Here is a 27,783-nt window from a genome sequence, read left to right as displayed (position 1 = left end):
GATTGGTTTGACCAGGCATGTCATTCATGGTAGCCCATGAAAAAGCTGGCCCTCCCACCCTAGTCTTTTAATATGCAAATACAGGGTGCCACGATGTTCTACACACGTGGGGATATGTGGGGGCGGCCATGTTGCCAGGAACAGATCGGGAAAGGGCAGGAAGGCTGGGACCCAGTTTCTAATGGCTGGCATTTGCGTATCAAAGGTTGCCGGCCTGGCTCTAAGAGCCCGGGCTTTATGAGAAACTTTTCCGGAGATGCTTTAAAAAACGAAAACTTCCCAAGGACCCCTTTTCCTTTCTATCTGCCTAAAATAATTTCTTAATAACTCCTACCACAACTGCAACCTCCAACTCCCAGGTTCAAGCAAATCTTATGCCTCAGCCTCTCAAGTATCTGGGACTATGGGCGCGTGCCAGCACACCCAGCTAATTTTTGTATTTTTTTAGTAGAGACAGGGTTTCACCATGTTGGCCAGACTGGTCTCGAACTCTTGACCTCAAGTGATCCACCCACCTCAGCCTCCCAAAGTGCTGGGATTACAGGTGTGAGCCACTGCACCTGGCCCCATTCATTCTTTCCCCCCAGGGGCCGCCCATCCTTTCTAGATATGTACCCCCACCATTAGAATAGAATCCAGGTGGCGTCTTTAAAAGAGAAACCAATACTGCCCTGGGCAACTTTACGTTAGGGAAGAATGTTTTGGATTTAAATCAAAGGTTAGTGTTTAGGGTCCCTTCTGCAGGTGGGCAGGGGCCCCAGAGACTAAGGGTGGAGACACCGCTTGGCCCCAGGGTCACCTTTGGGCATCAGGGTCACACAGTGCACACTCCTGCAGGTTTCTGCAGGTTTCTGATGCCCCTTGTCTTCCCTCCAAGCTGGTCACTCCCATTTAAAAAAAAAAAAAAAAAGACGCACCTACAAACTTCTGGCAATTAGGCCAAATCTTAGAGTCAGCATAACCCTCCTCTTTCTCTTATTCCTCCATATCCCAACCATCTACCAAACCTGCTGGCTTTAGCTTGTGATGATGGCTACCATGTGATCGCCTGGCCACACCACTCCGAACACGGAGGCCTGGGCGTCCATCATTCCTTCTCGACTGCGGCAATCGCCTCCTTGCTGGTCTCCCCACATCGACTCCCTGCATTGATCCTGCACCATCCATGCTCACAGGCAGCCAGAGGGATACTTTTAAAATATTAAGGCAAAATACATCAAGTCCTCTGTGCCAAACCCCACCCCATCTATCTCAGAATATGACCCAGATATCTTTGCCATAACCCACGAGGCCCTCCATAACCTCAGCTCGAGCTCTTCTCCTTGTTCCCTCCATGCTGACCCTCCTAGAACACACCCAGCACACTCCACCACAGGGCCTTTGCACATGCAGGTCTGTCTGCCTGGAAACTTCCTCCCCCAGATGTGCACATGGAAGACTCATTTAATTCCTTCAGGCCTCTGCTCAAAGGGGGCACATCTCAGAGAGGACTTCCACATCCCCCAGTCTAAAGTAAACCCTCCAGCCACTTGATATTTCAAGTATATATGCACACATATACACATATGTCTATGTGACTGTACTTGCGGGGGCAGGCTGTACTTGTTGTTCACTGCCCCTCGCACCCCGCCAGCTCCCCGAGAACAGGGCCTTGGTCTTTTTCATCCACAGTTGCATCGCTGGTGCCTAGAGCATGCCTGGCACGTAGAAGCTGCTCTGAAAAGAGCTGGAGTATGATTGAACGGTGGAATCTTCTGAGAGTGCTGCCTCCGCAGAGAACTCGGGGAGACAGACAGAAGCTGCCTGGCCCAGGGCGTCTGATTCCAGGGGCTGGACTTCTTGTCTGGTGTCCCTCCAGGAAGGTGTCCCTAAGAGAATAAGTTGTACTTTATCTTCTCAGTACAAAGGATCTTTTTGTAATTCTCTGGCATGGGAACCATTCCAGAAGCCCCAGAGTCACCAAGCTTGGCCGCACTGAACATACTTCTTAGAACGAGCCTCAAATGGTCGGGTCTGCCCGTGTCCAGACACCCAGTTCCTGGACAGTCACCACAGGCAGCTCCCCTGTCCATCAGGACAGAGCCGGACAATCAGAGTGTGGGGCTTGGTGCATCTGAGGGTCCATCTTGGGCCACCCCCGCTCCAGAGAGGAACCTGCAGGCCAAGGAGGGGACGTGACTGGCCACTGAGGGCATTGCAGGCAAAGCCGGCCAGGACTGGCTTTCTCCCAGGCCAGGGTGCTTTCCTGATGGAAGTTTCTGGAAGCCTTCATCCAATTCCATTCTCTCATTCTTCTTACAAGTCAGCAGGGCAGAGGCAGGGGCAGCAGAGCCCCACTTGGCAAATGAAGAAACTGAGGCACAGCCAAGGTCAGTGACTCACTTTTCTTCAAAGAGCTCATTACTGTGGGGCCCCCAGTGAGTGATTACAGAGTGGGTCCCGAGCCATGGCCTGGGCTGGGTCCTGGCTCTACCACTTCCAAGCTGAGCAAATTGCTCACCCCTGTGTGCCTCGTTTTCTCACCTGCGAACAGGTAATAAGCATAATTGACCTGTGGCTTTTACGAGCACAATGAAACCCAGGCATCACCAACGGGAGGAGCCCAGCCCTGGAGGCAGATGCCAGTTCCACCCCACCCGGCCCTCCACCCGCCAGCTCCCAGGCTCCCCTGCCCCTCTGCAGATGGAGGTAGCGGCAGTGCCTCCCACACAGGGCAGTTGTGAGAATTCACGATGGTGTTTTGTTGATTTGATGTGTTTTCGATGCTTCTTGTTTCGTTTTGTAAATCAACTAGAGCAGTGCCTCCACACAGCAAGTGTGATGTAAGTATTTGTTAAATAAAAATATAGAGAATGCATGTAAGGTGCTTAGACTAGTGTCTGATGTGAGTGATGCTTGGTGAGTTTCAGCTGCTCTGACTTTTAGTGACAAGGACCACAGCGTGAGTCGTCCTGACCCTCCTGCTTCCCTCCCGTCCATGGTAACCCCCAGGCCACATCTCAGGCTCCCGGGGTCGCCCAGACACCGTTTCTCCTTGGAGGTCACCTTGCCCTCTCTGCTCCCATATCCCACTGCCTGCCTCCTCCAGACACTCTGTCTCCCACACATGCGCACACTCTCACGCCCACACATACACACTCTCACACACACATACATACATTCTTACACACAGGCTCACACACTCATACAGTCTCACATACACACACAGACTCATACACACAGGCTCACACTCATATACAGGCTCACACATACACAGGTTCACATACACCTACACTCACACACATTCACACACATACACACACAGGCCCCAACACACCTACACTCACACATACACACATTCACACACATGCATACATACGCAGGCTCATACACTCACATACACACATACACACATTCACACATGTACAGACTCACATACACACACCCTCACTCTCACACACACAGTCACATACACATTCATAGGCGCACATATACACACACTGTCACCCTCTCACACGCACATGCATCCCCTGAGGCACATGCTACCCACCACGTCCTCCCTGAAGCCCCCCCAGCCCGCTGCCCATATGCCCAACTTGGGGGCTGCCTGCACTGCCAGGACGCAGCTGACGCCCTGGCCTGGGGAAGCTGCTGGGACTCGCCCCTCTGCTGAGACAAAACGGGCTACACAGGCTCCTCGTGGTCTCCCTGCCCCACCCACTCCGGGCTTTGTGCCCTTCCCAGCAGCCATAACCAACCCCAGCTGTCTGCTCAGGCCTCTGGTGCCTCCCCAAACCCAACCCAGAGACCCTGGCAGTGCTGTCACCCTGTAACCAGGCACTCAAGGCAGTGTAGAACTGCCCCCAGGCAGGCTGGACTCTGGTCTCAGTCAGAACCTGGAGAACAGGCCACAGACTCCACGGGGCAATGGAAAGAAATGGATGGACCGGTGCTAAAAGGCTAAAAGGCGAGCAGCTCCCACAGTGCGGCCTGAGCCGTGGATGGACAAGGCCACATTCACACCCATAATCCTCCTTCTCTCTGCTGGAACACCTGGTTGGCCGGAGTCACCCGAGGGGCTTCAGGAGCGCCGTGGAGGAGGAAGCTGCGGTCCACTCTGCTCTTGCACTGGCTCAGCACAGACCATGGGCTCTTCTGAGACAGCACCAGGCCAGGCTCAGAGAGGGCCAGGACTCTGTTCCCACAAAGCACTGGGGCTGATGCGGGACCCACCTGTCAACAGTCAATAGCACAGCACCAGGATGAAATAATCCTGGAGTTGGGGTGGCCCCAGCAGGAAGCCCTCAGCTCCCACTGGGAGTGTGTTGCCTGGGGTGGTTGGGGACTCAGGTGGGGTGGGGAGGTGGTGTTGGAGTCAGGCCTCCAAGCATGAGCAGGACATTGAAAAGAAAGGAGGGAGGAGGGGTGGGGTGGGAACAAAGCCAGAGCCAAGAACGTATTTAGTGGGAGCGAGAAGACGGCTTTGGTGGATAGAGTGGACAGGGAGAAGTGAGAACCAGGTTAGAGAGGGGCTGGAACCCAGAGGGCAGAGGCCTGAGATGCCCATGGCAGAGCATGCACTGTGTCCCCTTGATTTAGGCATTGCCTGCCACCTATCTCATGGAGGGCAGCCTGGGATGGCATTGAACACTTTAAAGATCAATTTATTTTTTAACTATATAAATTTATTTCAACAGCAAACTTCATACACTTAAGTTTATTGGAAAAAATTAAGTAGAAACCAAAGCAACATCATCAATTGCAGGTAGGTACATACGACGGCCTACCAAAGATGCTAGGCCCAAGGCTGGCTCTTTCTTGGTTCCAGATGGAGATGAACGGTGTTGGAAAGGTGTTAAGAATATTAGCACCAAACTGGGACTCTTCTCCTTGAGACAATGGACTGGCTTTCCAACCATGTGTCTCCATGTTATGTCAGGAAGATCTGAGTCACCCAGTGTCACCTGTCATCATCCCCAGGAGAGCAGGTGCTGTTCATGCCCTCCACATAGCCCTGGAACCCTCCAGCAGGCTCAGAGCCACTTCTAACTGCCAATATCTTCTTCTTTTTGCCTGCAGGCTTTTGTCCATGACCTCAGCAGGCCACTCTACCCACACCTGTGGCAGGTGGGAGGTGCCAGGGGATTAACACTCACCTCCAACAACCCCCAAATAATAATTCACAGGAGTTGGTGTATAAATACCCCTGCTCCCTCGCTCCTGGGATTCCTCTGTTGTGTGTGATTTCTCCATGGGACTGAACTCCAGCTGTCCTCTGCACCAGCTGGCTGAATACTACGCCCTGAATTGGCCTCCTCCCTTTCCTGTTGCACTTCCTAAAGCCCTGCCAGAGCTTCCTGAGGTCACATCTCAAATAAACTACTTGCTCTCAAATTCTTGTCTCAGAGTCTGCACCTGGGACAACCCAAACTAAGGCATCAAACATCAGTGACATTTGTCCCACCCACCCTCAAGGTCAGACCCCAAACCTGAGAGACTCAGTCCAAAGAGACCCAGAAGACAGCTTGGCTCTTATAACTAGATGAGAAATCAACCCAGAAGAAGCCTGCACGGCAGTTTATAATGGGAGGGGCTGGATTTTTCTGTGAAATATTTTCATATGGCATTGATTACTGAGAGTGAAACTAGAATGAAATCAATCAGATCTGCAGTTAGAAAAGCTCACTCTGGCTCCTGTCATGAAACGTGGATGTGGGCGGTGCCCTGGTCTGCACAGGGAGCTGGGTCGGGTACCACTGCAGTTGTCAGAGGTGATTGGAGGGGTAGCCACCCTTGGCAGGTATTTAGGAAGGACAATCACAAGGAATTTGAAATGGATTAAGCCAGGGGAGGAGATTGAGGAGGAGGTGATTTCTGACTTACAATGGATAGAAGTGGCAGTCACTCCAAAGGCAAACACAGCAGGAGGAGCAGGTTTGGGAAGGAAGGTCAGGAGTTCAGACCCAGGCACACTGGCTTGATTTGCCTTCAAAACATCCAGGCGGAGATGTCAAGATATCTGTTGGATAAATGAGACCGGAACTCAGATGAGAGGCAAGAACAACAGTGACCATCGCCCTGCAGACATAAATGAGGGAAAGGGTGTGGATTTTAAGAGTTGTGTCTATATGTTTCTTTTTTCTTTTTTTATTTTTATTTATTTGTTTATTTTTTGAGACAGGGTCTCGCTCTGTCGCCCAGGCTGGAGCACAGTGCAATCATGGCTCACTGCAGCCTTGACCTCCTGGGCTCAAGCGATCCTCCCACCTCAGCCTCCCAAGTGGCTGGAACTACAGGCACGTGCACCCATACCCAGCTAACTTTTGGTTTGGTTTTGCTTTTGGCAGAGACAGGGTTTTGCCATGTTGCCCAGGCTCAAACTCCTGAGCTCCAGTGATCACCAGTCTTGGCCTCCTCCCAAAGTGCCGGGATTACAGGTGTGAGCCACCAGGCCCAGCCATATTTCTTTAAAAAAAATTTAATTTCAAAAAAGTTTATTATTTCATTTCTATGGACATGGAAAAAAATGTTGAGTTATGATAAAATACACAAACATAAAATTTAGCATCTTAAACATTCATTTATAGACACTTGAGCTGCTTTCACCTTTTGGCTATTGTGAATAACGCTGCTATGAGCACAGGGGACAAATCTCTCTTCAAGCCCCTGTTTTCAGTTCTTCAGGGTATATACTTAGAAGCGGGATGGCTGGATCATACGGTGATTCTATGTTCTATTTTTTGAGGAACTGCCGTATTGTTTTCCACGGTGGCTGCACCCAAAGGTTTTACGTTCCCACCAACAGTGTACAAGAGTTCTAATTTCCCCATAGCCTCACCAACACTTGTGATTTTCTGGTTTTTGACAGCAGCCATTGTAAAGGGTGTAAGTTGGTCTGGCCAAGGTTTTTGAACTACAGATGTCACAAAGGTACAGAGCAAGAAAAGGACTTATGCAACTTCATAATAAGCCAGGGAGATGTTCTGGTTATACCTACATCATTATGAACCTCAGGAACCTGGATCAGTTGGGGGTGCTCTTGGCTACAAGTAGCAATGTTATGAAAGCATTTGCTGTCTTGTTAATAAGAACTCCCTGGGCTGGTCTTTTCTGCTCAGTCAGGCTCAGCCAATTGGTGACAGTGACATTGCCCTTCCTGGCCATACGTTGACTCTTCAATGCCATGCATACGTGCGCTCAGGACCACACATAGAGCAGCAGGAAGAGGGCATGAGGTAGGGCCTCCTCCTTCCAAGACTCTGGCCCTTATTTTTTTTTTTTTTTGAGACGGAGTCTTGCTCTGTAGCCCAGGCTGGAGTGCAGTGGCATGATCTCAGCTCACTGCAAGCTCCGCCTCCTGAGTTCATGCCATTCTCCTGCTTCAGCCTCCCGAGTAGCTGGGACTACAGGCACCCACCACCGTGCCCAGCTAATTTTTTTTTGTATTTTCAGTAGAGACGGGGTTTCACCGTGGTCTCAATCTCCTGACCTTGTGATCCACCTGCCTCAGCCTCCCAAAGTGCTGGGATTACAGGCGTGAGCCACCGCGCCCAGCCGACTCTGGCCTTTTTAACAGGAAGAAAACGACTTCCCCAAAACCCAGCAAATACTTCCTGACATCTCATTGGCAAGAAGCAGTCAAGTGCCCACGCATATGACTGGCGCAGGGTAAGCGGTGCTAGTTAAAGCAGGGATGGCTGGGCCCCACCCACAGAGTTTCTGATTCAGTGGGACTGGGATGGGGCCCAAGATTTGGCATTTCTAACAAGTTCCCCGGTGATGCAGATGCTGCCAGTCCAGGGACGACATTTTGAGGACCACTGGCTTCAGTGATCTTGAGCTGGGTACGTGACCACCCAAACCAATCAAAGGGAAAAAGGAGGTAGGTGGTAGTAAAATACAAGACTTTCTGCCACAAACTCTATGGAGCCACTTGTATCTTTTTTGCCCACTAGACTCTAGGCCCCCTGGGAGCAGGGGGTCATGAAAGTCACCTTTTTGGGCCTTGGGGTCTTGATACAGTTACTGTGACTTGGTGGCAACTTTAAACAGATTTTTCAAATGAGTGGATAAATGAACACGTCACCAAAGATGTCCAAGGCTGCTGCACCCTCAGGTCACCTTGATCAAAACACCTTCCCGGAGCCCATGCAGGCAAAACACAAAGCAGGCTGGGCACGGTGGCTCATACCTGTAATCCCAGCACTTTGGGAGGCCGAGGTGGGCAAATCACAAGGTCAGGAGTTTGAGACCAGCCTGGCCAACAGGGTGAAACCCCATCTCTACTAAAAACACAAAAAATTAGCTGGGCATGGTGGCAGGCGCCTGTAATCCCAGCTACTCAGGAGGCTGAGGCAGGAGAATCACTTGAACCCAGGAGGCGGAGGTTGCAGTGAGCCAAGATCGCACCACTGCACTCCAGCTCAGGCGACAAAGCAAGACTCCGTCTCAAAAAAAAAAAAAAACCACACACACACACAAAGCAGCCCCTTCCCTACCAGGACGGCAGCTCCCCTACAAAGCAGCTCAGGTGTCTTCCCTGTCAGCCTGTCTTCCCAGGGAAGGCTGGCTCCCTGTTCTGCAGTGACACTTCAGGGTCAGAACTCAGCCTGTGGATAACCCAAGAACAATGCCTGTTTGGGGGTCTTCACCGCTGACACAGAGAGCCTGTGGCCATCCATCCCAAATAGTGTCTGTTAATTGCCCACTGGGATGTGGTCCCTTGTTGAAGTCAAAGAAACAAGCCCTTAATTCACTAATCATCTAAACAGACACCACCAGCTGAGAACTCCTATAGCCCAGCGTGTGATGCCTTATGACCCTGAGCGAATGCAGCTGCAAACAGGCAGTACCTGTTACATATTCCTTAGCCACAGGGGAAACTTCTGGAAAGTTGCTAGCATGGAATATGATTAATGAAGAAGAAAACGCCTTATCCTTCTGTTCTACATTCACACTCACGTGTGATCCACGCAGTGGTCCTGAAAGGATCCAAGGCTGGGGGAGATCTGGGAGTCCGTTTACCGATGAGGATCTGCTACTCAGAGCTGACGTCCCATATATGTGCAGTGAATATTCAATCAGCAGTAGCTGTGATACTCATAAATCTCTCACTCTGAGGTGAAGGGGAACCGACTAGGATAAGCCAGGCTCACCCCAGAGGCCTCTGCTGCAAGCCTGGTTGGCAGCCCAGCCCTTGTGGGTACCAGGACCTGCCATAGCCACAGACGACCGGATATAAGCACAAATTGATGAGTCACCCAAGAGCCATTGCAGGGTGAGGACAGACCTGGGTGCCAAGTGGGCAGAGATTCCACCAAGTCCTGGCAGAGGACCAGGCTGTGACGGACAGGAGACACCTCTCAGGTCAGACTCACGTGGCAAGGCAAGGTCTTGCTGGAAGGCAGGCAAGGAAATGCTCCAGCAGGAGCCCAGCAGAGACGGGCCCTGGGTGCTGATCAGGACCAAGCTGGCCCCAGCCTCTGCACAGGGTTGCACAGGGCTCAGGGAGCTGCGCCAAGGTGGAACAAGAGTAGAGGCCGGGGGCAGTGGCTCACGCCTGCAACCCCAGTACTTTGGGAGGCCAAGGTGGGCAGATCACTTGAGGTCAGGAGTTCGAGACCAGCCGGGCCAACATGGTGAAACCCCGTCTCTACTAAAAATACAAAAATTAGCTGGGCGTGGTGGCGTGTGCCTGTAATCCCAGCTACTTGGGAGGCTGAGGCAGGAGAATTGCTTGAACCAGGAAGTCGGAGGTTGCAGGAAGCCGAGATCATACCCCTGCACTCTACCCTGGGTGACAGAGCAAGACTCCATCTCAAAAATAAATAAATACATAAAAGAGTTGAAGCCCTGGGTCCTCTTCTCCCTTGTGTTAGCCTTGCTATGTGTCCTTGGGGGTGGTGCTTCACCCCTCTGGGGACAGTGAGCCTCACATACCTGACTCTGGGCCATGCAGGGGCCAGGCTGCGCCTCCTGACACCCACTGACTCCCCGATAGCAACCCCAGTTCCCAGCTTCCATCCCCCCACCCTAACTTCCAGGGCAGATACAATGTATGCACTGGGGAGTGGACACAGGGCCCTCTCCAGCCAGGTGGAAATGGGACCAGCCCCTCCCTCCTCACCCCCTCCCCAGACACTATCCATAGCCCAGATGGGCTTTCATGCACCTCAGCAGCCAGCCTCCCGCCCTCCCCCCACCACCGCAACCAAAACTGCTTCCGTGGATGCCTATTGGCATGTTTTGAAGTTACCTACACATTTATTTTAGGGTCAACTAGTCCTGAGCACCTCTAGGGAAACCTTATACCACTCTCCTTTTCCCCCAGGACTTCCCCAGGGAGCGGGAGTTCTCAGCCCTGGCGCAAGCTGGAGCTACCTAGGCAGCTTTGAAAACCACCCATGCCCGTGAGGGATGGAATCGGGATGATGAAAATGTTCTAAAACCAGATTACGGTAATGGTTGCACAACTTGGGAAATTTAAAAATCATTCAGTGGTACATTTAAAATGAGTGAATTTTATGGTATGTAAATTATACCTCAATAAACTTGTTTAAAAAAAAAATACCCAGACCTGGGTCTATCACTGAACCATTAAATCAGAATCTCTGATTTGGGGCCTGGGCTGAGATTCCTGCTCTGGTGTCACCGTGGGGACATCTCTTTCCACTGCCACCATCACTCATTCACCCTGGGAGAAGAGGAGTGACCCCCTCCCCCCCACTCATTGATGGGCATATCCGTTTCCTAGAGCAGTTATAACAATAACCATGAACTGGGTGGCTCAAAACAGCAGTAATTGACTCTCTCATAGTTCTGGAGGCCACAAGTCCAAAATCAAGGTGCCAGCAGGGCCACACTCCTCCAAAGGCTCCAGGGAGGGTCTTTCCAGCTGCTGGTGGCTGCCGGAATCCCTGATGTCCTTGGCTGGCAGCAGCATCACTCTGATCTCTGTTTCCTCCTTCACATGAACTTCTTCCCTGTATCTCTACGTCCCCACTGTCTCTGTCTCTTTTTTTTTTTTTTTTTTTTTTTTGTGAGAGAGTCCCGTTCTGTCACCCAGGCTGGAGTGCAATGGCGCAATCTTGGCTCACTGCAACCTCTGCCTCCTGGATTCAAGTGATTCTCCTGCCTCAGCCTCCCTAGTAGCTGGAATTACAGGTGCACACCACCAAGCCCAGCTAATTTTTATATTTTTAATAGAGGTGGGATTTCACCATGTTGGCCAGGCTGGTCTCAAACTCCTGACTTCAAGTGATCCACCCATCTTGGTCTCCCAAAGTGTTGGGTTTACAGGCATGAGCGACCACGCCTGGCCCCTACTTTCTCTTCTTAGAAGGATACCAATCATTGGATTAGGGTCCACCCTAATCTAAGTATAATCTCATCTTAACTATCTGCATCTGCAAGGTCCCCAATTCCACATAAGGTCACATTCTGAGTTTCTGGATTGGAATGAATTGGGGTGAGGGGACACCGTTCCACCCAGTACAGTGGAAATGCTAGCCCAGTGGAAATGCTATAGCCGAGTCAACTGCATTAAAGCCAGTCATCCCGTTACCTATATTATATACACATTTTCTTGGGTAGACTACCTTATTTATTTCCAGTTAAATGCAATTTTTATTGTCCAAATTTCCAACACTTCTGCTAGTTTCCTAACTGGAGTGCAGTGGTGCGATCTCAGCTCACTGCAACCTCCGACTCCCAGGTTCAAGCAATTCTTGTGCCTCAGCTTCCTGAGTACCTGGGACCACAGGCGTGTGCCACCACGCCCAGCTAATTTTGTATTTTTAGTAGAGATGGGGTTTCATCATGTTGGCCATGTTGGCCAAGCTGGTCTTGAACTCCTGACCTCAGACAATCCGCCCACCTCAGCCTCCCAAAGTGCTGGGATCATAGGCGTGAGCCACCACGCCCAGTCCTAACTCATTTTTTTTATTGCAGCTTTAGCTGAAAAGCATCTTTACCTACATGCCCCTGCATATGGACATCCAGTACCAAATATTCTCTTTCTAAAAATGTACAGGCTGCTGGGTATGGTGGCTCAAGCCTATAATCCCAGCACTTTGGGAGGCCAAGGCAGAAGGACTGCTTGAGCCCAGGAGCTCAAGACCAGCCTGGGCAACGTAGTGAGACCTCGTCTCTACAAAAAAATTTAAAAAATAGCCAGGTGTGGTGGCATGCACCTGTGGTCCCAGAAACTCAGGAGGCTGAGGTGAGAGAATCATTTGAGCCCAGAAGGTCGAGGCTACAGTGAGCCATGATTGCACCACTACACCCCAGCCCGGGCAACAGAGCAAGACCTTGTCAATAAATAAATAAATAAATAAATAAAGTACGGGCCAGTAATAAGGTAAAATTCACAACAGAGTCTACCTACCAGAGTGGAGTGGGAGGGAATCCACAGAGTCAGACCCTTGCCAGCGGGTTCACTCTCATTTAGCTGAGAGAAATCTCTGTTTGTCCTCTTCTCTCCAGGTTCCCTGCCTCGGCTCCTGTGTGAGCTTCCAAGGGCTGGTCTCAGGGGTGAGAATCAAAATGTTTAACCACAGGCCCTGACCCATCAGCCCAGATGCCTGCTGTAAACAACCAGAGCTTTTTCCAGGCAAATGTTGACCTAGCTGGTCTCACACAGGGCAGCATCAGCACTTCCAAGAAGTTCTCCCGGGGGCATTATGCTTGGAGACAATTTCTGTGTGAGCCTGTGAACAGCCAGTGGTGCTTAAAATCATGGGCCTCTGGCCAGCCTATTTAACATTAATCGTAAGTGCTTAAGAAAGGTTGGCGTTAGATGCCAGACACCATTCTACGCTCTTGGTATATAAGCTCATTAATAACTCACAACGGTCCTAGAAGGTGGACCTATTTGGCAGGCGAGTTTAAGGGACAGAGACCTTACCACAGTAACGCACAGTTGGTGCGTGGTAGCACTGGGATTGAAGCTGTGTGGATTTATCTCTAAAAACTGGGGTCCAATCCCTCCATTTTACCACCTCTTCTGTTTGGAAACATCACATATAGGATATTCATTCATTCGTTTAACAAATATCTATTGAATATCTACTCCATGCCAGACAGTGTTCTGGGCACTGCAGCTACAACAGTGAACGAATGGACACGGCCCCTGCTCTCCTGCAGGTAGTGTGGGGTGGGGAGTGGGGAGGGGGACACAGACCGCGGTCACAGACAGAAAATAAAACCAGAATTTCAGATAGTGGTATGTCATAGGAAGACGCTAAAGTGGGGAGGGAGGATAGAGCGATTGGGAAGCATTTTTAGGTGAAACAGACAGGGACAAACTCTCCCAGGGGGTGACATTATGCTGAAACCCAAGTAATGAGAAAGAGTTTTTGGAGCACAATCTGGGGAGAGAGATGCCAGGGACAGGCCACAGAAAGTGCAAAGGCCCTGAGGCAGGAAAAGGCTTGAGGAACAAAGTCAAAGATACCTTTGTGTCTCTGTGAGCAAGGGAGTGATTACGGAATTACTGTTCATTTCCTTTGGTGTGATAATAATAGGGAGGTCACTTGGGAAAACAACTGATTCTTAGGAGATGCCTGCCCAAGTCCTGAGGGGTAATGTGTCATCATGTCTGCAACCACCTCTCAAATGTTTCCGCAACTTATAAAGCACACATGGCAAAATATTAGCAACTGTTGATTCTAGGTGGAGAGTATAAGTGTGTCCACTGTACTATTCTTTCAACTTTTCCATGTGAAATTGTCATAATAAAAATGGAAGCAAGACAGCAGCGAAAGATGTTGGAGTGTCAGGCAGGAGCAGGATCGTGTTTCCATCTAAGAGGAGGAGATTTTAGGCCGAGGAGTGGCGTGATCTGGTTTCCTTTGGCATCATTGCCTCAACTGCCCTGGATTTCAAAGTCTGGCTTTGCAGACCATGAAGGAGTGTCTCTCTCAGGAGCACAAGACAGCATGTTTCCAATTCTGATTTAGTGAACACTCATTGTGTACCTTCCAGCCAGGCATCATGTGTGCATTTTACCTTTATCAATCTCACTTAATCCACACGACAGCCAGCAATGTCCTCGATATTATCATCATTCTTAAGATGAGGAAACTGAGGCCCGGGAAGATCAGCCAAGGAGGGGCCAGACAGTGGAGGCAGAGCCTAGGTTCGTTAGAAACTTCAGCCCTGGGGGGGCCCTAAGTCATCATTCCACTTTCACTAAATCACCATCAACATTCATCATAACTGATTAATTAATTATGATAAAGCTTAAAGGTGATTTTTCTGAAATATGATTGCAAAACTAGACGCACTGTTCCAGAGAGAGCCCTAAAGTGAATTGCACTACTGGTCAAATGGATCCTGCTTTTCCCCCTGAGAAAACTATCGTCCAACAGAGTTCCACGCACTCTCCCTTGTCCACAGAGATCTGCAGCTGTGCTGCCTGGGGCCACATTACTCATTTTAATATTCAATTGCACATTTGCTGATGCTGTCTGTGTGCCTGGATTTCATCACATCACAAAATATGTGGAACCCACATCTTTAATCTTTCTTGCCTGCTTATCCAAAGGAAAACCACTAGTGTGGTAAGCAACTAGACAAATTGTCCTGTTATCTGTGTTCTTAGAACAGTATCTTAACTGGAGGCAGCCCTACTGTCTTTCACTGGTAAGAATTCAGAATAAACATCATCATTCTTTGAAATCACTCATAAGCAGCCCCCAGGAGACTGCAATTATACCCGTTTATAATTCTCCTCCCTCCCAAACTAACCCTTGATTCATAAATGTGCACTTTTCGGCATCAGGCGTTAGAATAAATTAGACTATACAATTATGTGTAATTAAAGGGGAAAATGGGTACCGTGCTGCAAAGATTAGCCATGTTTTGCTGAAGTAAAGCATGTCTGTGTCAGCGTGCTGGCCCAGGGAGGCAGCATGAAATACAATTAATGTTCTTCTTACTTAATGGGGGTTTATGGTACTGTTTTTCATTATCATAGTATCTCAAGAAATATAAACAGTTTTTCTCTAACACAATTGCATTTCTACTGACAACACAGCTTGGGTCTAAGTGAAAATTCAGCAGAATTAACCACAGATTTATATTGTTATGGATGATCCTGGAATCTGTATTTTAAAACCCATGCAAAACTGTCTGCACTCAGGAGCTGAGAAGTTTGATCTCAACCTCCTGAGAGTGGTTCTGCAGCCTCTTCTGCTCTTGTAGAAGCAACTTACAGCCAAACTTATTAAAGCCACCTGTGCCCCAGTACTACGGCTCGCATTCCCAGGCCTCCCGTCTGCAGCCATGTTCCTTCTTCTAACGTTTCTCCTTTACACACCAATTTGTTTGAGACATGTTAAAAGCTTGACTTTTACAACCCTCATAAAATCCCATCGACTCCAACCCAAATCCAGCCAGAAGTGCTCGGACAATCAGATTGAGTTTCAACCACTTGATGGAGATAAAGAAACACATAGCAAGAATGATTTTTTTTTTATTGTTACATATGAGTCAAGGGAATAAAACAGCAACTCCGGCCTTGCAAGGCAGATAGAACCGGACGGGTGTTCTGCACAAAACGGCTGCCAAGGAATCTGCAGAGGGAAGAAACGAGGCATGGAGGCGTCAAGAGAAAGGTCCCCCTGAGGTTAAATCAACAATGCTAGGAAGAATGGGGCAGCATGAGGAGCTTGAAAAGCTTGATTGTCCAGCTAGGATGGTCAGAATCATACCAAGAGATGTCATGGGGGATGAGGGATGTGGGAGGAGAAAGGCTGTCTCCGTGTGGGTGGAGGTGGCAGGGGCTGGAGTATCAGGAGGCCGTGGGGGTGCCCAGGATTCTGCTAAGCCCCACCGAGGCCCAGCTGAGCGACTTCCCAGGCTGGGGGACATGTGAGCCCTAGGGGCCCCTCAGGTATCCCAGGCAGACACCGAGCTCCAAGCTCCGGAACAGGGCCTGCGGTCCCCACCGGCCTGGAAGGACCTGGAAAACAGACTGAGGCCTTGAACCCAGAGGACCAGGGAGTTTGCTGGGAATTATGGGGAAGAAACATGGCCAGAGGAGCTTTGCAGACCCTCTGACCTCATGGGCGTCAGAGCCAGTAAGTCCAGACTAAAATGCATGACCCATAGCACCTGCCTACAATGAACACACACACATACATGGTCGCACACACAGGTACACATGCATGCACACACACGATCTGTCCCCGTCTACTTAAGGAAGGATAAGGGGCCAACATAGACATTACCATGTTTGGTAATGTCCAGCAACAATGGAAACAACATACCCAAAAAGATAAGCAAATGCCACATGTCTGCCAGGCCCACGGCCCCAGAAGAAGGGATTGTAAGCGTCCCCTCTCTGACTGGGGTTACCTGATGAGCAGAGAAGGATGGAGTGAAACACTGTGGGCAGGACCCATATGGGAATGGGAGAGCCATGTTCAGGAACTCAAGGCCCTAAGGGCATAGTATGATAATGCAGTGGGTTTTTTTAAAACTTTTTTTGCCGTGGAAATTTCCCCACCCCTGAAATATTCTCCAAAACCCAACATAAAAAGTAGGAGGGAGGCAGATCCCATTCCTGGGCCTCCCTCCACCACCCCAGGCCCCAGAGGCACCACCAAGGGGCTCTGAGGACCCAGTAAGAAAATTGCTTCTGCAGTGGTGTACATGTCCCCAAACCAGGGACAGCATCAAAAGGGTTGAAATCCCACTGGCCAAGTTTTTGACTATAGGCAAGACCCTTTATCTCTCTGAGCATCAGTTTGCTTGAAAGATTGTCAGGAGGATTACATGAAATGACTCGATGGAAACAGCCATTGACCGCAGAACCTGCCCGAGTTGCACCGTCCAGCATGGGACCCCTGAGCCACATGTGGCTGGTCCCAATTGAGATGTGCTGTAAGTTTAGAATGTACAACGAATTACAAAACTTAGTAAGAAAAAATAATGTAAAAATATCTCATTAATTTTATATTGATTACATGTTGAAGAGATCGATTTTGGATATACTAGGTTAAGTAGACTATATTATTAATATTAAAATTAATTTCACCTGCTTTTTTCAGACGGGGTCTGACTCTGTCACCCAGGCTGGAGTACAGTGGAACAATCATGGCTCACTGCAGCCTTCACCTCCCAGGCTCAAAGTGATCCTCCCACCTGAGCCTCCCGAGTAGCTGGGACCACAGGCACATGCCACTATGCCCAGCTTAATTTTTGTATTTCTTGTAAAGACGGAGTTTCACCATGTTGCCCATGCTGGTCTGGAACTCCTGAACTCAAGTGATCTGCCCACCTCAGCCTTCCAAACTGCTGGGATTACAGGCGTGAGCCACTGTGCCCGGCCCTCGCCTGTTTCTTTTTACTTTCTAATGCCACTACTAGAAAATTCTAAATGATATATATGTCCTTCTGCAGAGATGAGGTGAGAGGGGTCTCCATTATTTTTTGGTCTATGATGGTGAAGCCTAACATTCTGTCCCAGGGCAAAGAAGGTGGGAGCTGATCAGCCTTATCAGTGATGCCAAAGGTAGGGCCAGCACCTGACTTGGAAAAGCAAGTTCAAGGTTTTTCTGATTTATTTAGGCTCTAACCTGATTGGGGTGGCTAACAGAGGTTATGGGGAGGAGCCTAGAGCCCCAAACCCAGTCAGGAGATCCGATTTGAATTTCAGATTTAAAAATGAATAATTTTTTAGTACTAAGTTCCTCCCCGTGGATGTCTGTATTTATTTGTTAAGTCTGACAACTCTACCATGGAGGATCACATTAGAGAAAGGAGATGCTAGGTTGAAAAGTAAAAACATCCTAGGATTTAAGAGCATGAGCCTGGAGCTAAGGCTTCTTGGGTTCACAGGATCCACCACTTAAAATTGTGTGATCTTCGGACAGTTACTAAACCTCTCTTGGTTTCCATGCTAAAACGGGCATAGTAACCTACTGTGTGAGATTGTCACAAGATTAAATAAGTTACTGCTGCTTACAAGTGCTTTCCCACAGCGGCGTCTGTTTCCCCTTAGCAAGCAACTCGGCTGTGTTTTCTGCAGCTGCTGGTGGGTTCTCTGCCCGCTCTTTGCCCACCCGCGTCAGGCCGGTCCCCCTCCGGCCTCTTCTGTGGCGCGAGGGACAGCGTAATCCACGGTAGACAGCACCCCCTTGAGTCGAATTCCTCCCCTTTCAGAGGAAGCCGGTTTCTCCTTTCTGTGTGCTACTCCCGGGCCATTTCTGGGCAACAGCTGCTATTTTCACTTGAGCCCAAGTTAATTTCTCGGGGAGTTCTGGGGCGCGCACACGCAGCTCGGTTTGCCCTGCGATTGAGCTGTGGGTCGCGGCCGGCGCCGGCCTCTCCAATGGCAAATGTGTGTGGTTGGAGGCGAGCGCGAGGCTTTCAGCAAAGGCAGTCGAGTGTTTGCAGACCGGGGCGAGTCCTGTGAAAGCAGATAAAAGAAAACATTTATTAACGTGTCATTACGAGGGGAGCGCCCGGCCGGGGCTATCGCACGCCCCGCGGAACACTTGGCTCCCTCCAGCTCCGAGAGAGAAGAAAGCGGAAAAGAGGCAGATTCACGTCGTTTCCAGCCAAGTGGACCTGATCGATGGCCCTCCTGAATTTATCACGATATTTGATTTATTAGCGATGCCCCCTGGTTTGTGTGTTACACACACACACGCACACACGGCTCTGGCTCGCTTCCCTCCCTCGTTTCCAGCTCCTGGGCGAATCCCACATCTGTTTCAACTCTCCGCCGAGGGCGAGCGGGAGCGAGAGTGTGTCGGGTGAGTGTGCGTCTGTGTGTCCCGGCGAGGGTGCGCGCTCGGCGCCGGGAGCGCGGCCAGCCGAGTCCGGAGGCATCGGGAGGCCGAGAGCCGCCGGGACCCCAGCTCTGCGTTCACTGCCCCGTCCGGAGCTGGACTTCGGGGCCGGGGCCGTGCGCCGGGGACAGGCAGGGCCGGGTCGCGGGCCGCGCGTCCCCCGAGCCGGAGGTAAAAGCGCTAGCGCGCGGAGGGCTCGAGGAGGGCACCGCGGCTGGGCCCCCCGCGCCCCGGGCCCCAGCCGTCCGCGGCTCCCGGCCCGACGCTCCCCGCCCCGGAGCGCGCCCGCCTCCCCTGCGCGGAGGCCGGCGGCCGGCGGGCAGGCGAGCGGGGGGCGGTAGCGCCGTGCCAAGGGGCTGCCTGGGGCAGCGCGGCCGGCCGGGCTGGGGCGATTTAAGAGCGGTCCGGGCGGGGTGCGGAGCCGGACTTTGGCTGGGGCGGCGCGCGGGGCGGGGGCCGGGGGCGGTGGCGGCGGCGCTGGGGGGCGGGGAGGAGGCAGGAGGAGGAGCAGCAGCGCTCGCCGGGGGATGCAGCAGCGGCGGCGGCGGCGGCGGCGGCAGCAGCAGCAACGGCAGCGGCGGCGCGGAGTCCCCTGCGCCCCGCGGTCCGGCCGGGCTGCGGCAGAGGCGGCGGCGTCCCGCTCCGGGTGAGGTTGCCGGGGCCGTGCGCGCTGGTGAGTGGGGCGGGGGGGCAGGTGGGTGGCTGGGGAACGCGGGGCTCGGGCGGGGGCTCGCGGCGGCCGGAGCCTTCCCCGGAGTGAGCCCGGCCGCGAGCGCCGCCCAGGTGAGCCGGGGCCGGTCCCGACCGCCCGGCTCCGGCCCTAGCGCTGCTTGCGGAGGTGGGACCCGGCGGGCGGGAGGGAGGCTCCGGCGCCGGCCGGCCGTAGGGGGATGACCTATTTGACCCCGCTGGCTGGCGGGCGGGCGGGCGAGGACTTCCCGCCGCGCCCGACCCGCGGACGCGCCACACCGAGCCCAGGCGGCCCCGGGGGGGAGCGCGCCTGGGCCCGCCATCCGCAGGGGCATGGCTTTGTTGACCCTTAGGGTTTAGACCCAAGGGACCCGTAGAAGTCAGCCTACGTGGGGCTTGTCCGGGCAGGACTCGGGGAAGCAGTGGGCCGGATCTTCAGAGTGGTTGGAAACTCGCAGACACTGAAAGGACAAACAGGATCGAAAAGGCAGACTTCCTCCCAGGCCAGGGCAGAACCAGTTTCCATCGCCCGGCGGAGGGATGCTCCCCTCCCCGGCTCCTCGGGGTTTCAGAAGTCTAGCGGTGAATTCTAGGAGTGCACTTTTCCAAACAAACATTCCTTATAGTAGTTCGTTCATTCGTTCTACAAGCATTTCTGGAGCACCCCCTCGTGCCAGGCACCGCGTTCTGTTCCAGGGAAACGCGGCTGAACGGGATCTGGTTCCTGCGCGCCAGAAGCTGCCGGTTCACTGGGAGGGCAGCAGGGTAGAGAGATGCCGTCTCGGGTTGGAAGATGGAAAGGGAAGCCTGCAATCCTAGTTTGCACACTGGCCTCGGTCCGCAGCTCCCCCACCTGCACGTAGTAGGCCCAGCACACAGTAGGAAGAGCAAGCCAGACCTGCCTGTGACGACCCCCTCCTTCTCCTCCCCCTTGAAAGCTTTGATTCATTCCCTGCGCCCCTTCTGGACAGTCTTGCTGCAGCTTGTTTTAATCACTTTTTGAGTTAAAAGTCAATATTTAATTAACCAAGTAATTACATTCAGCTTACGTTTCAATCTGGGTATTTGCTCATCTGTGCGTGTTGGGACTCCCGCCCTCTCGCCCCTCCATCTGTCCCCTGCCTGTTTCCCACAGGGTCCACCCCCACTTTTGGGGCAGAGACAGGGAGGCTGCGCTGGAGCAGGTTCTCGGGGAGACAGGGAGCAGGTGAGACGGGCTTTCTCTGGAGGACACCCCCGGATCTGCGCGCTCTCCGGATTTCAGCTTGTAGTGAATAGTGAAGGTGATTTCTTGACTGAGCCTCTGCCTCCCATTACAGAACCACCAGAGGCTTCTAATTAAATTAGAGCCAATCGTTAAGTATAGGAAGGGGGTAGAGAGGACAGAACGAAGGCCCCTTCCCTGTAAGAGATATTCTCCCCAGCTTTGTCTGTCCCACATCATAGAGAAGAGAAAACTCATCCAGACAGCCTGTCGGGTGTGTAATTTAGCGTTCTAATAAGCAGCTTGAAAGGCGAAGGTGGTGGGCTTGGCGGATGGCATGTTGGACCTTTGTACATGAAGTCCTCTTCCTTCCCCAGCCAAATTTATGTACATAAAAGCCATCATGATGGCATCACTGCTGCAGCTGAGGGTTAATGTGGGTTTGGGGTCTAGGCTTTGTGTGTACTTCTTGGGTTTTTTATTTGACGTTATGGCTTTTTCTGAAACCCTAATAACATGTTAAATTTTCAAACTTGAGAGTAGAATGATGAGTTGATTGTAAAAGTCTAGTCTTGGAGGAGGACAGCATAGCAGTGTGTGTGCGTGCACGTGCATGTCCCCCAGTTCAGCTGCTGTCCAAAGAACCCAGCTGATATGCAGTTTCACACCTGATTTGGACCTGATTTGGGAGATAACATTTCCTTCTCACTTTTTCTGGCACTGGTTAGTTTATCTGCTTGGACCTGCCTCAAGAGGGCAGCTGGGTTAACCAGGCAGAATATCACCCAACTCTGTCAAGCTTTGGCCATTATCTGATCTTAGACTTTAGTCCTGCAGAAGGAGTCCAGAAGCCCTGTCCTACAGAAAAATATCAGCATTTCTGACCAGCTTAAAAGGTTTAGTCCAGACTTAAGATAATTGATAACACTTAAGTAGTTTTGTATGGGTCTGATCTGAGGCATTGATCTAAGCCCTTATACCTCACTCATTAAATCCACACAAACGCCCTATGAGGTAAGTATTGCCATTGTTGCCATATTAAAGACGAGGAAACAGGCACAGAGAGGATTGTGACTTGCCTACAGCTGGTCAAAGGTAGAGCTGGGATTCAAGAGGCCCTCAAGCTCCGGGGTCCACTTGGAAACACTGGGCTGTCCTCCATCACCTTGGCTTTTGTCCCAGATGTAGAAGAAACACATATGCAGGGGAAGAAAACACCTTCAGACAGTCAAACTGCAAAGTAGAAGGCCCTTAACTTTCCATAAACCCCCACTGTTCCGACAGAGAGTCCCGGGTTTGTATTTGGGGTTTTTTGCCCCAAGGAAAACATGTGCCTGCCTGGTGCTTTTTCTTCTGCTTGTGAACAGACACACTGTCCCCTCCCCCAGTCAAAATGCAAAGGGAAACATCAAATGCAGCTGATGGAAAAGCCAGGGGGGAACCGAGGTGGAGATTTCAGCCCACTCAGAGCACAGTGGCCAGAGGGCAAAAGCTCTCCTAGAGGTGAGACCTTCCTGTGGTTGATGATGGAGTCTCGCTGGCCTGGCCTGGCCCTGGGGGTGGTGCCAGGGTGTTCTGTGTCAGGCCTGGGCGGATGTGGAAGATGGGGGCCTCTCAATGCTGACCTGCAGGTGAGGGGGCCCTCACTGAGACCTGCTTTCTCTGGGCCTCCTTGGAATGGGCCTTGGTGGAGATCTACAGACAGCCCTGGCCCAGCCGGATTGAAGGCACTGTCTAATTGGGAGAGCATTAAGATCGTTATAATTAATTGGCATCCCGTTAAATGGCATGGTTGCCTAATTGGGGTGGTTGCTAGGGAACGAGGCCTCACTTGGAGCCTAAAGGGGAAGAAGCGCTGGGCTGGCCACAGTTGGGTGTCAGGGTACAGAGCCAGTGGTGAATGGACTGGAAGGGAGAGGAGTCCATCCATATCTGCTGGTGTTTACTGAGCAGCTGCTGTGTGCAAGTTGCAAATGGAATATCAGTTAGGGGTACTTGCCTAGAAGAACTGTAAAGTAATCAGGTTCCTTTCTCTTGCAAGCAACAGAAAAAGAGAAGAAAAAAACTCAAGCCAGCTTAAGGAGAAAAGAAGTGGACTTACTGGTTTTCATAACCAAAACTCTTAAGGTGACTAACTCTAGCTTCGGACACAGCTGGACCCGCAGCTCAGATTTTGTAATGAGAATCCATTCCTGTCCATCGCTCCTCTGCCTTCCATGAGGCTGATGTCTCTCTCCAGCTCTGGGGCGGGCAGTCCCTGGCAGCTGTGCGCACCGTGGCTAGGAGAGCCAGACTGCCTGGCTCCCTGCCCAGCAGTGGGATATGGGGCATGCTACTTAACCTTTCTGTGCCTTGATGTTCGCATCCAACAAATGATGATGATCATAGCACCTGTCTCCTGCTTGTGGTAAGCATGAAATGAGATGATCAATGTCAGGTGCTTAGCAGGGTGTCTGACCCAGGTGAGCCTTCAGTAAGCATTGACTGTTATCATAACTTAGGTGTCAGGACAGATGTCATGGAGCAGAGGGGTCTCATCCCCTCTGGTTTAAGCCCAAAAGGAAAGAACAAGCCTCTGATCTGGCAATGCACACCCGAGCCCCATGGTTCCCTCTGATTGGACTGTTTTTTGTCCAAACCAGTCACTGGCTAAGGAAATGAGCTGCCAACAATTGGCTTAAGCCAGACTCAGAGGCCTCTCCCTGGAGCTGGATGGAGGCTGACTGCTGAGACCCCAAAGCTTGGAAGAAAACAGCATGGGGAGTCCCCAGTGAAAGGGAAGCCCGGTTGCTGGAGAGGCAAATGGCCAATGCCTGCAATGATGGGCCACTAATGTGAGCAATGCTGGCCAGATGGACTCATCTCCATTTTGGCCGAGGTGGAGACTGGGGAAACACGCTGCCTGGGCAATGCCTCTCCCTTCCACCAGGGCCAGCAGGCATCAAAGGCCTGACTTTTCTGCCTTACTGTCTGAAGGATGGGGCCTGGCCTTGATCCTGTGCTTTCGGGGGGCCAGGGGCAGTGTTTGTCTAACCTCCCACCATGAGAATCATCTGGCAGTATTTGTTTAAAAAGGCAAAGACCAGATCCTGTTGAATCAAACTTCTAGGGAGGGTCCTGGATGCTGGGGGGCATGACCAGTATGTCATGTGTGTATTCTATATCAGCAGGAGGGTTTGGGGAAGAGGGCTCTGGAGCGTGGGCCTCTTTGTCTTCCTGCCTAATGCGGGGGCTGTCAGAAGGCGGGGAAAATGCTCTAGGCCTGGCGTGCTGGCTCATGCCTATAATCCCAGCACTTTGAGAGGCCGAGGTGGGAGGATCCCTTGAGGTCAGGAGTTTGAGACCAGCCTGGCCAACATGGCAAAACCCTGCCTCTACTAAAAATACAAAAATTAGCCAGGTGTGATGGTACATGCCTGTAATTCCAGCTACACAGGAGGCTGAGGCACCAGAATCGCTTGAACCCAGGAGTTGGAGGTTGCAGTGAGCTAAGATCGCACTACTGCAGTCTAGCCTGGGCAACAAAGTGAGACTCAGTCTCAAAAAAGAATTTAAAAGAAAAATGACTGCATGATGTGATGGGGTGGGAGGCAACTTTAGGCAGGCTGTCAGGGGAGGCCTCTGTGAGGATGTGACCTTTGAACTGTGACCTAGATTTTAGGAAGGAGTCCGCCTTGGAAAGATATGGGGAAGAGCATGGCAGGTAGAAGAAACAGCTAGTGCAAAGGCCCAGAGGCGGTGGGAGGGGCCTGTCCAAGACACCTGCTCCAAACACAAATAGAAGTCAAGTGGGGTAGGCCGGGCGCGGTGGCTCACACCTGAAATCTCAGCGCTTTGGGAGGCTGAGGCAGGTGGATCACTGGAGGTCAGGAGTTCAAGACCAGCCTGACCAACATGGTGAAACCCCATCTCTGCTAAAAATACAAAAATTAGCCAGGCGTGGTGGCACGCGCCTATAGTCCCAGCTATTTGAGAGGCTGAGACAGGAGAATCACTTGAACCCGGGAGGCAGAGGTTGCAGTGAGCCAGGATCACACTTCTGCATTCCAGCCTGGGCAACAGAGTGAGACTCTGTCTCAAAAAAGAGAAAAAAAAAAAAAGTCAAGTAGGGTAGAGGGTCGGGAGTCAGTGGGGGAGGGCACGTCGGAGATGAGAAATACAGGCCATGCTAAGAAATTTTAGACTTTATTTTAAATAAAATGGATAACTGTCTGGACGCGGTGGCTCATGCCTGTAATCACAACACTTTGGGAGGCCAAGGCGGGTGGATCACCTGAGGTGAGGAGTTCAAGACTAGCCTGGCCAACATGGTGAAACCCCATCTCTACTAAAAATACAAAAATTAGCCAGGCATGGTGGTGCGCACCTGTAATCCCAGTTACTCGGGAGGCTGCAGCAGGAGAATCGTTTGAACCCAGGAGGTGGAGGTTGCAGTGAGCTGAGATTGTGCCATTGCACTCTAGCCTGAGTGACAGAGCAAGACTCCGTCTCAAAAATAAATAAATAAATAAATAAATAAGTAAATAAAATGGAGAACCATTGGAGGGTTTTAAGTCAGAGAATGATATGATTTGTGTTTCGAAAAGATCCTGCTGGCTCCTGTGAGAGGCGTGCTGTGCAGATGGAAGTGGGGTCACCGGGACTGTTAGGCAACTGGGAGGGCCCGAGAATGGCTTGGACAGTGGTGGTATCAATGGAGATGGAGTGAAATGGGGATTGGAGATGTATTTTGGAGGTAAGGCCCACAGGACCTCTAGTGGATTGGATTACAGAGTGAGGGAAAGGGCTTTGATTCTCAACCGGGGGTGATTTTGACACCCAGGAAACATTAACACTATCCGGAGACAGTGTAGGTTGTCCCAACTGGGGAAGGGTTGCTACTGGCATCTAGAGGGTAGAGGCCAGGGTTGCTGCTAAACCTGCAATGTACGGGATGACCCCACAATGAAAAATGATTCAGCCCAAATATGCATGTTGTGTGTATCCTGCCAAGGAGTCAAAGGTGACTCGGCAGCCCGGTGCATGGTGATTGCTGAATAGGGAAGATAGGAGAGAAGGTTTTGGGGAGGAGAAGTGTGATCTGGAATTCCGATGTGGAAATGTTGGGTTTGAGATGAACCCCACCTGGATGTCTGCAAGCTCAGTGGGTGGTGAATGTGGATGTCTGCAGCCGGTCGGGGCTGGCAACCTAAGTTTGGGAGTTATCAGCACATCGATGTTATTTTAAGCTGTGGGACTGGACACGATCATCCAGAGAGAATGTGTTTTGTTTTCTAGTGTGGTTTTCTCCCCCCAGCCTCCCCCTAGTGCTGTCATGAATCTATTTGATGAATATTTTTAGCATATCCCACATGCTCACCTCTCTGACGTTTCCAAGAAGTTCCTGAAGGCTCGGGCTGAGCCTCCCCTTCTCCATCACCTGGTTTCTCAGTGATTAACAGACAGAGCTAAATATTCATTGCTCTGCCGCAGACGCCCTTGGGAAATTGCTTAAGGTCATGTGGGATCTCAGGCCTTGTAGGTAGCACGATGCCTTCTGGATGGAACAGCTGTTGGCATGGCCTTCAGAGCTTCTCCTCCAGCCCAGACCAGGGCTTCTTGGAATCTCCCTGTAACCAGAATGTTTTGAATTCCCCACGTTCTCTTAATGTGATTCCAAAGCACACGTTGCCCAGTGGCCCTGGCCTCTGCCATGGAGCGTCATCTTATAAAAGGCCTGGCCCACTGCTCTGTATACCTGGGCCCAGCTTGAATCTTAGATAAATTCTATCCCAAACTCAGAGTTGTATTGCCAGGTCTTGTGTGTGTAAGTTGGTGGACAGCGCCATCCCCAGGGACCACAAATAGAACCAAAGATGTGTTTGGCCATGTGGAAGCCAGATGTGTTAGGGGAAGAATGTGGCCAATAGCTTTTCTTATTGGCTCATGGTCAGGACCCCAGCGGGTGACTTGACCCACCCCAGTAGCCAGAGAAGAGGAGCTTTTTTGTTTTTGAGACAGGGTCTTGCACTGTCACTCAGGCTGGAGTGCAGTGGCACAGTCTCAGTTCACTACAACCTCAACCTCCCAAGCTCAAGTGATTTTCCCACCTCAGCCTCCCAAGTAGATGGGACTACAGGCATAGGCCACCACACCAGCTAATTTTTTTTTTTTTTTTTTGGTAGAGATGGGATCTTGCTATGTTGCCCAAGCTGGTCTCAAACTCCTGGGCTCAAGCGACCCTCCAAAAGTGCTGGGATTACAGGCGTGAGCCATCCTGCCTGGCCTGGAACTTTTTGAAAGGAGATTGAAAAAACTGTTAGCTCACAGAAGCCTTGGAGATGTTCCTGCTTGGTGAAAATCAGACCATCTGAAAGCCACATTTCTGATCTGCCCTCGAGACAGATACTATCCATAGACTTCTGATTGCAGGCCACTTATCTGGATATTTCAGAGACCAGGAAAGCCTACTATAATTCTTAGTAGCTTAGAGTCCTGATCATTTGAATGTGAATTAAAATGGTTTCATTATAAGGAATCACATTTCTGACTGACAGTGGCTTATGCAATAGAAACATTTAATTCTCACATAACATGAAGTCCAAAGCAGGGGAGTCCAGGGGCTGGTTTTTAGTACAACAGTGTCATCCAAGGTCCCAGGATCTTTCAAGCCTCCTCTTCTGTCCTCTTCATGTCTTTGGCCTTGTTGCCTCATAGTCTCAATATGGCTGCCACAGCTCCAGACGTTGCATCTCCCTACAAAGTGGGACTATAGGACGGGACTCCTTGCTGTCTCTCTTTTAATCAGAGAGTAAAATCCTTGCCAGAACACTCCCACCCTAGCAGACTTTCCTTTCTGTTTCATTGGTCTGGGGTTGGGTTTTGCACTCACCTCTAAATCAAACACTGGGAAAGGGCCTGGTTCCTTCCGATCCTTCGGATCTCAGCTGAGATGTCACCTCCCTAGAATGCTGGAAGGACAACCTGTTTTATGTTTTATAACACTTACCACTCTCTGGAATTAGCCTGGTTTGCTTATTTGTCCTTTGTCCTCTCTCCCCTCACTAAAAAGCAAGCTCTGTGCTTGTAGGGACATTGTCTGTCTTGTTCATCGCTGTATCCCCAGCACTG

At 51.1% G+C, this 27,783-nt stretch overlaps 1 protein-coding gene across 7 annotated transcripts in view; it reads left to right on the top strand.

Moving 5' to 3' along the window:
• Window positions 1-15,444: 15,444 nt before the first annotated feature.
• SULF2 (sulfatase 2) overlaps window positions 15,445-27,783 on the top strand; it is a 131,634-nt gene continuing 119,295 nt past the window's right edge. For 2 of the 7 annotated variants that reach the window (XM_024238615.3, XM_024238614.3), the window contains exon 1: window positions 15,445-18,743. In XM_024238615.3, coding sequence (XP_024094383.2) covers window positions 18,604-18,743 — 140 coding nt within the window. In that variant the 5' untranslated portion in view covers window positions 15,445-18,603. The other 5 variants (XM_063720556.1, XM_024238621.3, XM_024238616.3 and 2 more) reach the window with 5 other exon arrangements.

Source organism: Pongo abelii, chromosome 21 (genome assembly GCF_028885655.2).
Source record: "Pongo abelii isolate AG06213 chromosome 21, NHGRI_mPonAbe1-v2.0_pri, whole genome shotgun sequence".
Classification (NCBI taxonomy): Eukaryota; Metazoa; Chordata; class Mammalia; order Primates; family Hominidae; genus Pongo; species Pongo abelii.
This window is presented reverse-complemented; position numbering and strand designations above follow the sequence as displayed.